At 38.7% G+C, this 11769-nt stretch overlaps 3 protein-coding genes across 3 annotated transcripts in view; all 3 read right to left on the reverse strand.

The window, feature by feature from the left end:
* Window positions 1-391: 391 nt before the first annotated feature.
* Window positions 392-2360, reverse strand: LOC132179537 (uncharacterized). Its single transcript, XM_059592270.1, has 2 exons — window positions 2010-2360; window positions 392-1283 (listed from the first exon to the last, which is right to left on the reverse strand). The coding sequence occupies exons 1-2, from the start codon at window positions 2327-2329 to the stop codon at window positions 440-442; spliced, it is 1164 nt and encodes a 387-aa protein (XP_059448253.1). The 5' UTR covers window positions 2330-2360; the 3' UTR covers window positions 392-439.
* Window positions 2361-5376: 3016 nt separating this feature from the next.
* On the reverse strand, window positions 5377-6087 carry LOC132176905 (mRNA export factor GLE1-like). Its single transcript, XM_059589066.1, has 2 exons — window positions 5970-6087; window positions 5377-5874 (listed from the first exon to the last, which is right to left on the reverse strand). Exons 1-2 carry the CDS (start codon window positions 6040-6042, stop codon window positions 5618-5620), a joined length of 330 nt encoding a protein of 109 aa, XP_059445049.1. The 5' UTR covers window positions 6043-6087; the 3' UTR covers window positions 5377-5617.
* A 3017-nt stretch (window positions 6088-9104) lies between these two features.
* Window positions 9105-11769, reverse strand: part of LOC132178404 (uncharacterized) — a 3465-nt gene continuing 800 nt past the window's right edge. Inside the window, exons 2-3 of the mRNA XM_059590845.1 lie at window positions 10241-10581; window positions 9105-9954 (exon numbers count right to left, since the gene is read on the reverse strand). Of these exons, the coding sequence (XP_059446828.1) occupies window positions 9105-9954; window positions 10241-10581 (1191 nt within the window). The remainder of the gene's footprint in view (window positions 9955-10240; window positions 10582-11769) is intronic.

Genomic DNA, 11769 nt, shown 5'->3' on the forward strand with positions numbered 1-11769 from the left:
GATTACAGTCAACAAAGTTAATGGTTGTGGCCCATGATGGAAAATTCATTTGAAGCTAACAAAATATAACTTAGCTTCAAACCAAATTCCAAGGAAACTGGAGAAACTAAGAACAATATATACAGCAATTGTGAGATCTTGTAATGGGACAGTGAATTTGAAATCCAACCTGATCGAATTTTGTTGAAACACATCCGGATATGAGATATCTAAAAGGCCAAAAGTGCTATTCGAAAAAAAAGAAGCCAAATGACCATAAATCTGAGTAGTTGAATTGATTAGAGTCTTCCAAAAGAAAAAATAAAACTTTTATTAGGTAAACAACACAATAAGTCAATAACCATATACAAAATGAAAAGTAAGCAACTTTTGTAATGCATACACGAGAACAGAGTAACTGAATTTTGCAGTGTTTTAATTTAGAAGACAACAAGAACTTTTACTCCCATTTTCCCCTACTCTGTTGAATGTGGTTGAAATCATATGTTAATACCAGGCTCCCATCCATTCGTTTCACCACAAACCTCTCAACCAAAACATAAAAACCAAAATTCCTCCACCCCTCATTACCTCCAAACTCCTCTACTCTCTTCAGTGTCACTTGCTTCTCTTCCCCCCCAACCCATCCAACCCTTTCCTGCTCCCACTTCATTCTCTCAACGACCAGTAAGCTCAACCCCGCACTCATTTCTTCTCCCTTTTCGCTGAAGCTCCTAAACCACATCACCCCGTCAACCACATTTACATCCGCAGCTTCCCTTCCAGCAACTGAGACAACTTCTCTTTGAACAACAGCATCCACAGCCACACCATTACCTTGGCTTTCATTATCATGTTCACATGCGAACATTCGCTCCCATCTCTGCTCGAGCGTGATCTCGTAATACATTGATCTACGCATTTGATTTTTCAATGCTCCTTCCCTAACAAACATGAAAGGAGAATACCACTTTCCTACAACCACTGGCTGACAACTCTTGTGCGATAGCGGGAAGTTGAAGTCTGGAAGGCGAGCACGGAGGGCATTGTCTAGGCCTGGTGCGTCACCTAAATGGAAATCGCGGGGAGTTGAGGTACTCACATTCCACCCTTCTCTTCCGAGGAAAGTTGGAGGGAACCCATCTAGAGATAAGGATTTGGCGACAAAACCCCCACGCTTTCGAAATATCTCAAATTGCTGGTCTGCGTCGTTGGGATCCAAAGGCTTTGGTGGCACATCACGAACATAACTGAAGCAGAAGCAGCTTCCCTTGTCCTCCTCTTTGGAATTTGCATATGCTTCCCTGCAAGGCCATTTTCAACATAAATTATAATTTTTTTTGGGGGGGGGGATATACAAAGTTTAGTGACTAACAATGATAACTAAAATCAACGGCTTCTTATAGCAAATTTAACATATAAATAATGCTAGAACCATGAAGCAAAAGATTATAAATGATAAAAGAAAATAAGAGAAAAAATAAATATAAACAGAAAGTGAGTTATGCTCTAGTTTGAAAATTTTTAGCATGTTAAATTGTTATAATTCAATCTTTAAAAGTGTCATATATACCATAACAGGTAAGAAATATATAAATATTTTTTTTAATAGCATATGCTTTTTACATACTTTTTAAATTATATTAATAAAAAAAAATATGATTCTTTAATGTTAAAAAACAGATTAAGAAACACAATTGGTAAAAAATATATATATCCTTTCAAATTAAGAGCCTTAGATGATATATGTAGTCAATTCGTCATCTATGATCTAATTGACCTATATATGCATGAGCCGGCCTTGCACCACCGGCGCCCAAGAGGGTAGGATCTAGATATCATCAGAGTAACTTCGAAGCCCTTTTCTTCTATGTTTGATTTCATATCACAAAATTGTTTTTAAGACCCAAAATGAAAACTTCAAACTTGTGTCTGATGTCAGATGATCAAGCAGCCATGAATAGAAATTAGAAACTAGTGGAATATTGGAGAAAATAAATTTTTTTTAAAAAAAACATGAAAAGGCATACCCTTTATGGCTCCCTCTTGTCTTAACTGCATAGTACCGATTGGAAGATAATGGATGATTAACAACTGGAATTAAGGCTGCGTAAAAATGAGAAGTATCTTCGTTCTTGCCAACGCCTGTTGAATACCGAAGCGTGAGGTTTTTGTTTTGAGGGAAAGGTAGGTCCTTGATCTCATGAGTCTTGCACGATCCGAAACAACAAGTAGCCTCGGCTTCTTCGTCTAGGATTACCAAAATACCGGAATTTGGACCTTCAGGGGGCGGCAATGAGAGCTCGGAAGGAAACTTTTTGTACCGAGAAAGAGGTCTTGTCACATACATATTTCCTCTCAAGCTATCTTCACAATTTCTAGTCTGCTATGTTATTTGTATGTGTTATATGAACTTTCATGTATTTATAAGGGGAGAAGTTATTTTCCTTGTGAGAGATTAAAAAAAGAACTTTTGCAGTAGACAACTTAGACAAGTTATTGGTTCGAAGTTGACCAGCCTAACCTTTGGCAACAAGTTACGAAGAAACTTGTGGACTAGTCCACAATTGATTTGTGACACCTATCTAGCTAAAGGATAGAGACTGACAAGGTCCAGATAAGAAATAAAGAGATTTGCAGGAATTCATGACTATTATTTTATTTGTTTGAATTCAATGTCTGATCTTTTAATGATTAAAATACTAATTATATATCTCTTTTCACTTTTATTTCTTTCATTTACAGTTTTGTATTTCTGTGTTGGGTTTGGAAGCAAGAGAGAAACAGAGAGGGTCGATTTAGTAAAGATTCGACAAGAAATAGTGAAAACATGGCTGAGTCTTCCAAAAAAAAAAAAAAAAAAACACACTAACGAAATACAAAATGAAAAGCAACTTCTGTAACGCATAAACAAGGACAGACTAATTGAATTTTACAGTGTTCTTTTTTTCTAATTTATAATTTTTACTGCATTTTAATTTAGAAGACAACAAGAACTTTTACTCCCATTTTCCCCTACTCTGTTTAATATGGTTGAAATCATAAGTTAATACCAAGCTCCCATCCATTCGTTTCACCACAAATCATCACATATTTGCGTGCATTTTTTTCAGACTTTGTAACCAAGGATTATAATATTCTCAGGCAATGGTGTCAAATCTTGGTGCCAACAATTTGATGGTCATATTAGACAATCACATCAGCGAGCCCGGCTGGTGTTGCAGCGAAACTGGCGGCAATGGTTTCTTTGGTGACAAGTATTTCAATCCGGACATCTGGATTGAGGGGCTAACCCAAATGGCCACCATGTTTAAATGTGTTGCCAATTTCGTTGGCATGAGCTTAAGGAACGAGCTCCGAGGCCTCAGACAGAATGTGAATGATTGGTATAGGTAGATACAAGCATATATAATCCTTTTTTTTTTTTTTTCCTCTGGGTTAATTTGATCAGTTTTGTGAAAGTACATGCAGAAAGGAGCAGAAGCAGTGCACACAGCGAACCCAGATGTTATTGTGATTCTCTCAGGCCTGAGCTACGACACAAACCTAGTATTCCTCCGGAATCAACCACTGAGCCTCACGTTCACTGGATAGCTAGTATTTGAGGTGCACGGGTATGGATTTACAGATGACAGCACGTGAAAAAATGGGAATGCGAACGAAGCGTGTGGGATAGTGTCGGACATAATGATGAGATCGGCAGGGTTTTTGTTGGAAGCAGGGTTGCCATTGTTTTTCAGCGAGTCTGGTACGGGCTTAAGAGGCAACAATACACTTCTCAACCGCTACATGAATTGCTTATAGGCTATGGCAGCTGATCTTGACTTTGATTGGGCCTTGTGGACTCTTGGTGGGAGTTATTGTATTAAGCAAGGAGCCATTGGATTCAACGAATACTATGGGCTGCTTAATTGGAATTGGACTGAACCCAGAAATTCAAACTTCCTGCACAGAATATCTGCCCTCCAATCTCCTTTTCATGGTAAGATATGGTCTTCTATTTTCCATGCTTTCACTTCTGTTTCTAGGCATATGTAGGTCGCTCTCTCTCTTCGCTCTTTATCTTCTTCCCTTCTCTCTTCTCGGTTGGTCTCCCTCCTCCGTTTCTTTTTTACTTTTATATATATATATATATATGTCAAGATACGTGTTTTAATGGAAAAAAAAAAAAGAAATGAGCAGAAACAAAATCAAAGCTCTAAACTCACCGGCAGGATCAACAACTTTTGCTTGGCATTACGTGACATTGATGAGCATTTTTATCAGTTAATATACTCCCTCTGCGGCTGAAATTAGGGCTTCGAACCGTGGGATATAATTCAAATGATAAGCATGTTCATCATGCTGTTTCCGGTGATATAATTACATTAGCAATATGATTAAAATAGCACCTGAACAAAAAGTTATGTGGAAAGATGAAGCCCTTCGAACCAACATTATGTGGAGAGATGCAGCAAGAAAGAACATTACTTGGTCTAATAAAGGCTCTTGGAAGCAAAATGTAACCAATTAAATCCACACAAGCATACATAAGCACATAATATAGAAACATTGTTGCGTAAGAGTTATAGATAATTGATTAAAAAAACAATATTAATTTTTCTCTTTCCTATGTATCGAAGCACATGTAATGAATCTGGATGTATGAAAGTTGGAAAGACTACTAAATCAGCAATATGCAAAGAGCCAGGAGAGACTGTGATGTTATGGGAATTGATTGTAATTGATAAAATCAAATCAAAATTAAATATACCTGATTTGATTTTATCAATCATACTATTTTGTATTATCTCTTTTCCTATAAATAAAGACCATTTGTATTGTAAAATTATTAATTCAATATAAGCAAAATGCAGCCTTAAGACTTTATCTGTGAATATAAGTCATAGACCCAACCACGTAAAAATCTTTTTGTCTTTACTTTCTTATTTCCGCAATTTATTTATTTTGCCATGTACACGGCTGCTTCCTGCACACCGCGGCTTCCGGACTTCGCCAACACTGGGGAGAATGCTGTCAGCCACCGACTTTTATTCCCGCCCACAGCCCAGCAGTTGCCATGTCACCTCCGGTCCTCCACGGCTCAGCCCAACGCCACAGCTTGTACTGCCGTTAAAAGAGAGAGGAGGAAACAGCCTGTTCTCTGCCTCCGGTGACTTTCCTCCAAGGCACCCTCTCAAAATCCGGCTTCAAATTGCGTTTTTCTCCGTCATTCGACGCCCTTCTTTGCCGCGTCCAGCCGCACCCAACCACACCGGTCTCTTCCTCACAGTGCCGCGCCTATCCCTGCCTCACCGCCAACGGCCCTTAGCCGCCGCTCTCTGCCGGCATCCCAGCACCGGTCCGGCTTGGTCCTTACAGCCACCCTTCAGACCGCGCCGCTCATTTGTGCCGATCTCTGGCGCTTCCAGCCTCCAGTCGCAGATCGTGTTTTAGGAGCAACATAAACAAGCAATATACATCAATTCGAATCAGGAATTAGCAAATCAAACTGCAAATAATTAGGGAAATAAAATGAATCCTTCTGATGATTACACATAGCTAAGCCAGATGCAACATTATTGAGGACAACGTTCTTGAGGAGTTCTCTCCAACTGTGATGAAAGAGATAAAACTCGAATTTTAATACTAGGAATATCTAATAGGTGGCTGGCGATGATACGATTCTTGGTAACCTTGCTCTGGCACCATAACACTCAGATAGCAAAGAACCTTGCAGACCCCTTCCCTCTGGCTCCTTAAGGAACCTCTTGTCTTCCATGTAGGATTGGATCTTGACGATGGTTGCCCTAAACCTGGGCTCTTCGCGTGCTTTCAGCGCTTCCAGAAAGTTGTCAGAGATGATGCTAAGCATCTTCATTAACTGAGATTTGTATTTTCTGAAGAGAGCAAAGCCTGCCATATGTGGAAACATGCAATTTTTTGACTTCTAACGTTTTCAAATATTATATTGTTAAAGTGCATTATGTTTCTATACCGACTCAACTTACTTGCAGGAACGCATACAGAGCAACAGCCGTATATCGATTGGCAGGAAGAGTGTTTAAGAACCTTGCAATCCATGCCCAACCTTCTTTCAGACCATGTACGTTCTGGACGCCCTCTACTTCCGTCCGCCAAAACAGCCATTGTTGATAAGCTGCTTTTGTTTTTCATGAATAAAGAGACTAAAGATAGGTGTGACAATAGTGCCATATCAACAAAGCTGGCTTTTTGTGAATTGCCCATAACTAAAAATAAAGCACCTCTTCACATAAAGATCATAGGATTCAAACCTGAATCAGAGCCCCATACAGTTTCATGTAGGACTCTAACCGTCTCAAATAGTCCTCGATGCTCTCAATCTTTCCGTCTCTTTCTTTGTATCCAATAGCCTTACAATAAGCCTCTTTGGATTTGAATGCCGACTGAAGTAGGAAAAAATAATTTAAATTCCATATAGTAACAGCCGAATCCAAAACAAGAGCAGCAGTAACAAGAGAGAAGGCCAAGCAATTTAAACTTTCCACTTTGGTATTTTATTGTCTTCGTCAAAAACTTGAAAGAATAATTATGAAAATTAAGTGACATTTAGCCAATTTCAAACTCTACTAAGCCAGCCATAACTTAAAATACAATTCAGTTCAAAAATTACAATCTACCATTCCAATCGAAAAATTGTAAGTGAAAAAAGGGTACAAGGGAAAGTACAAAGGAAAAGAAGAAGGAAAGATTGTAATGGTCCACGTCAAACTCAAAATCAGCATAGCATGATGAATTGATGATACCAAACATTAATAAATAGCTTCTTTGAGTTAATAAACGTCACGTTTGAGTACATTATGTGCTTTGGAACAGTGTAAATGCAAGCTTTGTGGAGCTCAGCTAGAAGGAGATCCATTGCAAGTGGAACCTGATTCGAAAGATGAGCAAATAAATGTAATTATGTACAGCTTTGGTTAACTACTCTTCAACTCTGACATATGACCTGTCAGGACTTTCACACTAATGACTCAGATGTTAGTTCAGCAATATCAATGCAATTGAACAGAGAAAACTCTATATCTTCAGTAAATTTAGAAATCAATATTGCTAAATGGATGAAGAAATCAAAATTGCTAAATGGATGAGTTACTTTGGCATAGCAAGACTTTATTATTGCATAAACACTGATTCCAAGAAAAGGAGCACATGATTTCTTCCTACAAACATACCTGCACATACTTATGAATTGAAGAAATGGCATTACCTTTCTTCGTGGTTAGGATTACTGTGATTAAAATGTTTGATGTGGGGACTTGTGCACTGTACTAGTCATATCAATGTATGTGTCGGCATGTGTATTTCCAGATAAATAGGAATACAAGAACAAATTAAGATCTAAATCCTGATGGCTATCCTCAAACATTTGAATCAAATTCATGACTTTAAAAGCTTTCTTCCAATTTCACAATAATGTTTCATTAAGATATCCCTAAAAGGTGCCCACATCAAACCCTCACCATAACAATTATACCGCTACTATCTGCATCAAGCTGACATCACCCTCAGCTTACACATGTTTTCTCTCATAAGCACAAAACAAATCAAAATAGTCCTTAATGGTGCAATATTTTGAAGTTCTGAAATGGATCCTTTGGTTTTCCAACCTTTGAATATCAACCTAATGTGTAGAAGAAAGTTAAAAAGAGCATCCAACCAACAGCCATTAACCAATGAAGGATCTCTTTAATCAACATCCAGCAATACCAATGAATTTAAGATGCTGTACCTGTGAAGTAACAAGAACAATGACATGCCCACATGCAAAGACATCGTTGTCAGGGCTTTCACAGCGGGAGACAACTTGTATCAAAATTGGATAAGGAGTGTTTTATGTTTAAGTTTACTGTCTTTTATAAAATAATAATAATAAGATAACTATTGCTGTCAGTATCCTGTAATGGCAAAATTTCAAACCAGAGCACAATAGTAGAAAATCTAACACCGATCAAATATGATGACAAAAAATTATGAGATGAAGAGCCTCTCAAGACTGGCTCCAATAAATTTCTTAAAATAAGAGGAAATGACTATTTAAATTTCATTGTCTGACAATCTCAAACTGTTAAGGCCTTACATGGTAATATAAGGGGCAGTAGCAATTGCAGTTTGGTTTATGCCCATACACCCTATCATTTGCAGTCGGTTAACCAAAATTATCTGTTAAATTATCTCAATGATATAATGTAATCGAAATTAATTCACCGATTATATTTTGATAAGGATTTATTTCGAAAGTTTCGGTTAAATGAATAATTTGGTTAAAATCGATTCGGTTAATTGGTTAACCGTGAGCTTTTTAAATTGGATCAAAGATTGATTGTTTTAGGGGAGCCTAAATTGTTTTTTGGACTAAAATAGCTTATTGAACCAAACATATTTTAAATTGGCCAATTAATTAACATAATAAGAGTCCATCGTACATATGTTATACACTTCTACTAATAAATTGTCCAAGAATATTTAGTGTCAGTTAATTCAGTTAATCGACAATAAAATGTTTTATACCAATTAACCGAACCGAACCGATGCCGGTATAAAAATATTTAGCCGATTACCAACTGACTTATGACGGTAGGCGGTTAATGTTGGTTCGGTCGCAATCGGTAGGTGATAAACGGTTAATCTACTTACCCCTAATCTGAAGGAAGACGTGGAAACTGAAAGTTAAGCAGGATTACAGTCAACAAAGTTAGTGGTTGTGGCCCATGATGGAAAATTCATTTGAAACTAACGAAATATAACTTCGCTTCAAACCAAATTCCAAGGAAACCGGAGAAACTAAGAACAATATATACAGCAATTGTGAGATCTTCTAATGGGACAGTGAGTTTGAAATCCAACCTGATCCAATTTTGTTGAAACACATCCGGATATGAGATATCTAAAAGGCAAAAAGTGCTATTCGAAAAAAAAGCCAAATGACCATAAATCTGAGTAGTTGAATTGATTAGAGTCTTTCAAAAAAAAAAAAAAAAACTTTTATTAGGTAAACAACACGATAACCATATACAAAATGAAAAGTAAGCAACTTTTGTAATGCATACACGAGAACAGAGTAATTGAATTTTGCAGTGTTTTAATTTATAAGACAACAAGAACTTTTACTCCCATTTTCCCCGACTCTGTTGATTGTGGTTGAAATCATATGTTAATAACAGGCTCCCATCCATTCGTTTCACCACAAACCTCTCAACCAAAACATAAAAACCAAAATTCCTCCACCCCCCATTACCTCCAAACTCCTCTACTCTCTTCAGTGTAACTTGCTTCTCTTCCCCCCCAACCCATCCAACCCTTTCCTGCTCCCATTTCATTCTCCCAACGACCAATAAGCTCAACCCCGCAATCATTTCTTCTCCCTTTTTGCTGAAGCTCCTAAACCACATCACCCCATCAACCACATTTACATCCGCAGCTTCCCTTCCAGCAACTGAGACAACTTCTCTTTGAACAACAGCATCCACAGCCACACCATTGCCTGGGCTTTCATTATCACGCTCACATGCGAACATTCGCTCCCATCTCTGCTCGAGCGTGATCTCATAATACATTGATCTACGCATTTGATCTTTCAATGGAAGGAGTCCTTCCCTAACAAACATGAAAGGAGAATACCACTTTCCTACAACCACTGGCTGACAACTCTTGTGCGATAGCGGGAAGTTGAAGTCTGGAAGGCGAGCACGGAGGACATTGTCTACGCCTGGTGCGTCACCTAAATGGAAATCGCGGGGAGTTGAGGTATACACTTCCCACACTTCTCTTCCGAGGAAAGTTGGAGGGAACCCATCTAGAGATAAGGATTTGACGACAAAACCCCCACTCTTTCGAAATATCTCAAATTGCTGGTCTGCGTCGTTGGGATCCAAAGGCTTTGGTGGCACATCACGAACATAACTGAAGCAGAAGCAGGTTCCCTTGTCCTCCTCTTTGGAATTTGTATACGCTTCCCTGCAAGGCCATTTTGACCATAAATTAGAATTTTTGGGAAGGGGGGCGGGGGGGATCGGATATACAAAGTTAAAAGTGCACTATAAGGGTCTGGTTAAGTGTAAGAGGGTAGGATCTAGATATCATCAGAGTAATTTCGAAGCCCTTTTCTTCTATGTTTGATTTCATACACAAAATTGTTTTCAAGACCAAAATGCAAACTTCAAACTTGGGTATGAAGTCATAGATGATCAAGCAGCCATGAATAGGAACAACTAACAAGTGGGATATCAGAAAAAAAACATACCCTTTATGGCTCCCTTGTGTCTTTATTGCATAGTACCGATTGGAAGATAGTGGCTGATTAAAAACTGGAATTAAGGCTGCGTAAAAATAAGAAGTTTTATCGCTTGTTGAATACATAAGCGTGAGGTTTTTGTTATGAGGGAAAGGTAGGTCATTGATCTTATCAGTCTTGCACGATCCGAAACAACAAGTAGCCTCGGCTTCTTCGTCTAGGATTACCAAAATACCGGAATTTGGACCTTCAGGGTGCGGCAATGAGAGCTCGGAAGGAAACTTTTTGTACCGAGAAAGAGGTCTTGTTACATACATATTTCCTCTCAAGCTATCTTCACAATTTTTAGTCTGCTATGTTATTTGTATATGTGTTATATGACCTTTCATGTATTTGTAAGGGGAGAAGTTATTTTCCTTGTAAGAGATTAAAAAAAGACAAAAAAAAAAAAAAAAGAATTTCCGCGTTTGACAACTTAGCAAGTTATTGGTTCGAAGTTGACCAGCTAAACCTTTGGCAACAAGATACGAAGAAAATGGCAGACGGGGGATCCCCAGCAGGCAACAAACTGCCCATAAAAATTCTCTAGTCTCCATTCCCTAATGGCTCAAGGGTCTACAAACCACCACTTATCTCATATTAATAATGTAAAATAATAAAAATAATATTTAATTTTTTTAAAAAAAAGATATAAAATAGAATAATAAAAAATAAACTAAAAAATATGGGGAGGGCCATCTGAGACTAGATCCCTCCATTTGAGGGAGAAATGAGAATCTCATTTCTAATTGCCCTGGGGATTCATATCTTGGGCGGCTCAAATAGAGCCCAATCAAACTCAAACAAACACAATCACAATGATTTTACCAAATTTAAATTAAAAATTCACTATTTAAAAAAAAAATGGAAAAAAAAGGGCGGCTCACCAAAAGTCACCATCGTGGGCTAGTGTACCCCACCCTCTAGGGTCTCTGGGTGGCCGCTAATAAGGGTGGCCTCACACCCCTCAGATCTTGGATGTGCCACACTCTCGGGGATAGTTTTCTTTGGATGACGCCAGGCCACCCCTTAGCCATACGCCGCGCGCCATCCCCAAATCTACAGCTAGTGGGAGCCTGCACGGTCACCTGGGGCGGCCTCTGGGGTGGCGGCACACGCCTCTCTGGCTGGGTGGCTGTGTGGCCAACCCCCAGCAGATCTGGGGGTGGCGCGAGGCTTCACCCCTGCCGGGCCGCACGCACACCCCCCCCCCATGGCCCGAGTGGCCTCAAGCCACCTATGGGATGATTTCATGCAGGCCGCCTCATGGGTGCCTTCTCCTCCAATTATTTTTTTTAAAAAAAATAAATAAATAAATGTTTCTATTATTTATAATCAGATGTGTTAGGTTTATTTTTGGGTTTTGTGTTCCTAAATGATCTTAGACCCTTAGATGTTTTGAATAGCTAAGATCCCACAAAATGAAATTCTCCAATTACTCACAATTGAGGGGATCCTATCCATCTTAATAGGGGTGTGGTTCTCCGGCCGGCTGTGAT

The sequence above is a fragment of the Corylus avellana genome, chromosome ca4 (genome assembly GCF_901000735.1).
Source record: "Corylus avellana chromosome ca4, CavTom2PMs-1.0".
Taxonomy (NCBI): domain Eukaryota; kingdom Viridiplantae; phylum Streptophyta; class Magnoliopsida; order Fagales; family Betulaceae; genus Corylus; species Corylus avellana.

What these genes read in the sequence shown, in the direction of transcription:
- LOC132176905 (XM_059589066.1), bottom strand. Translation starts at nt 6,042, where the DNA reads ATGGATTGCAAGGTTCTTAAACACTCTTCCTGCCAATCGATATACGGC. An exon ending in CTCTGTATGCGTTCCTGCAA is followed by an intron (nt 5,875 to 5,969) that starts GTAAGTTGAGTC and finishes CACATATGGCAG; the next exon opens with GCTTTGCTCTCTTCAGAAAA.
- LOC132179537 (XM_059592270.1), bottom strand. Translation starts at nt 2,329, where the DNA reads ATGTATGTGACAAGACCTCTTTCTCGGTACAAAAAGTTTCCTTCCGAG. An exon ending in ACAAGAGGGAGCCATAAAGG is followed by an intron (nt 1,284 to 2,009) that starts GTATGCCTTTTC and finishes ATGGCCTTGCAG; the next exon opens with GGAAGCATATGCAAATTCCA.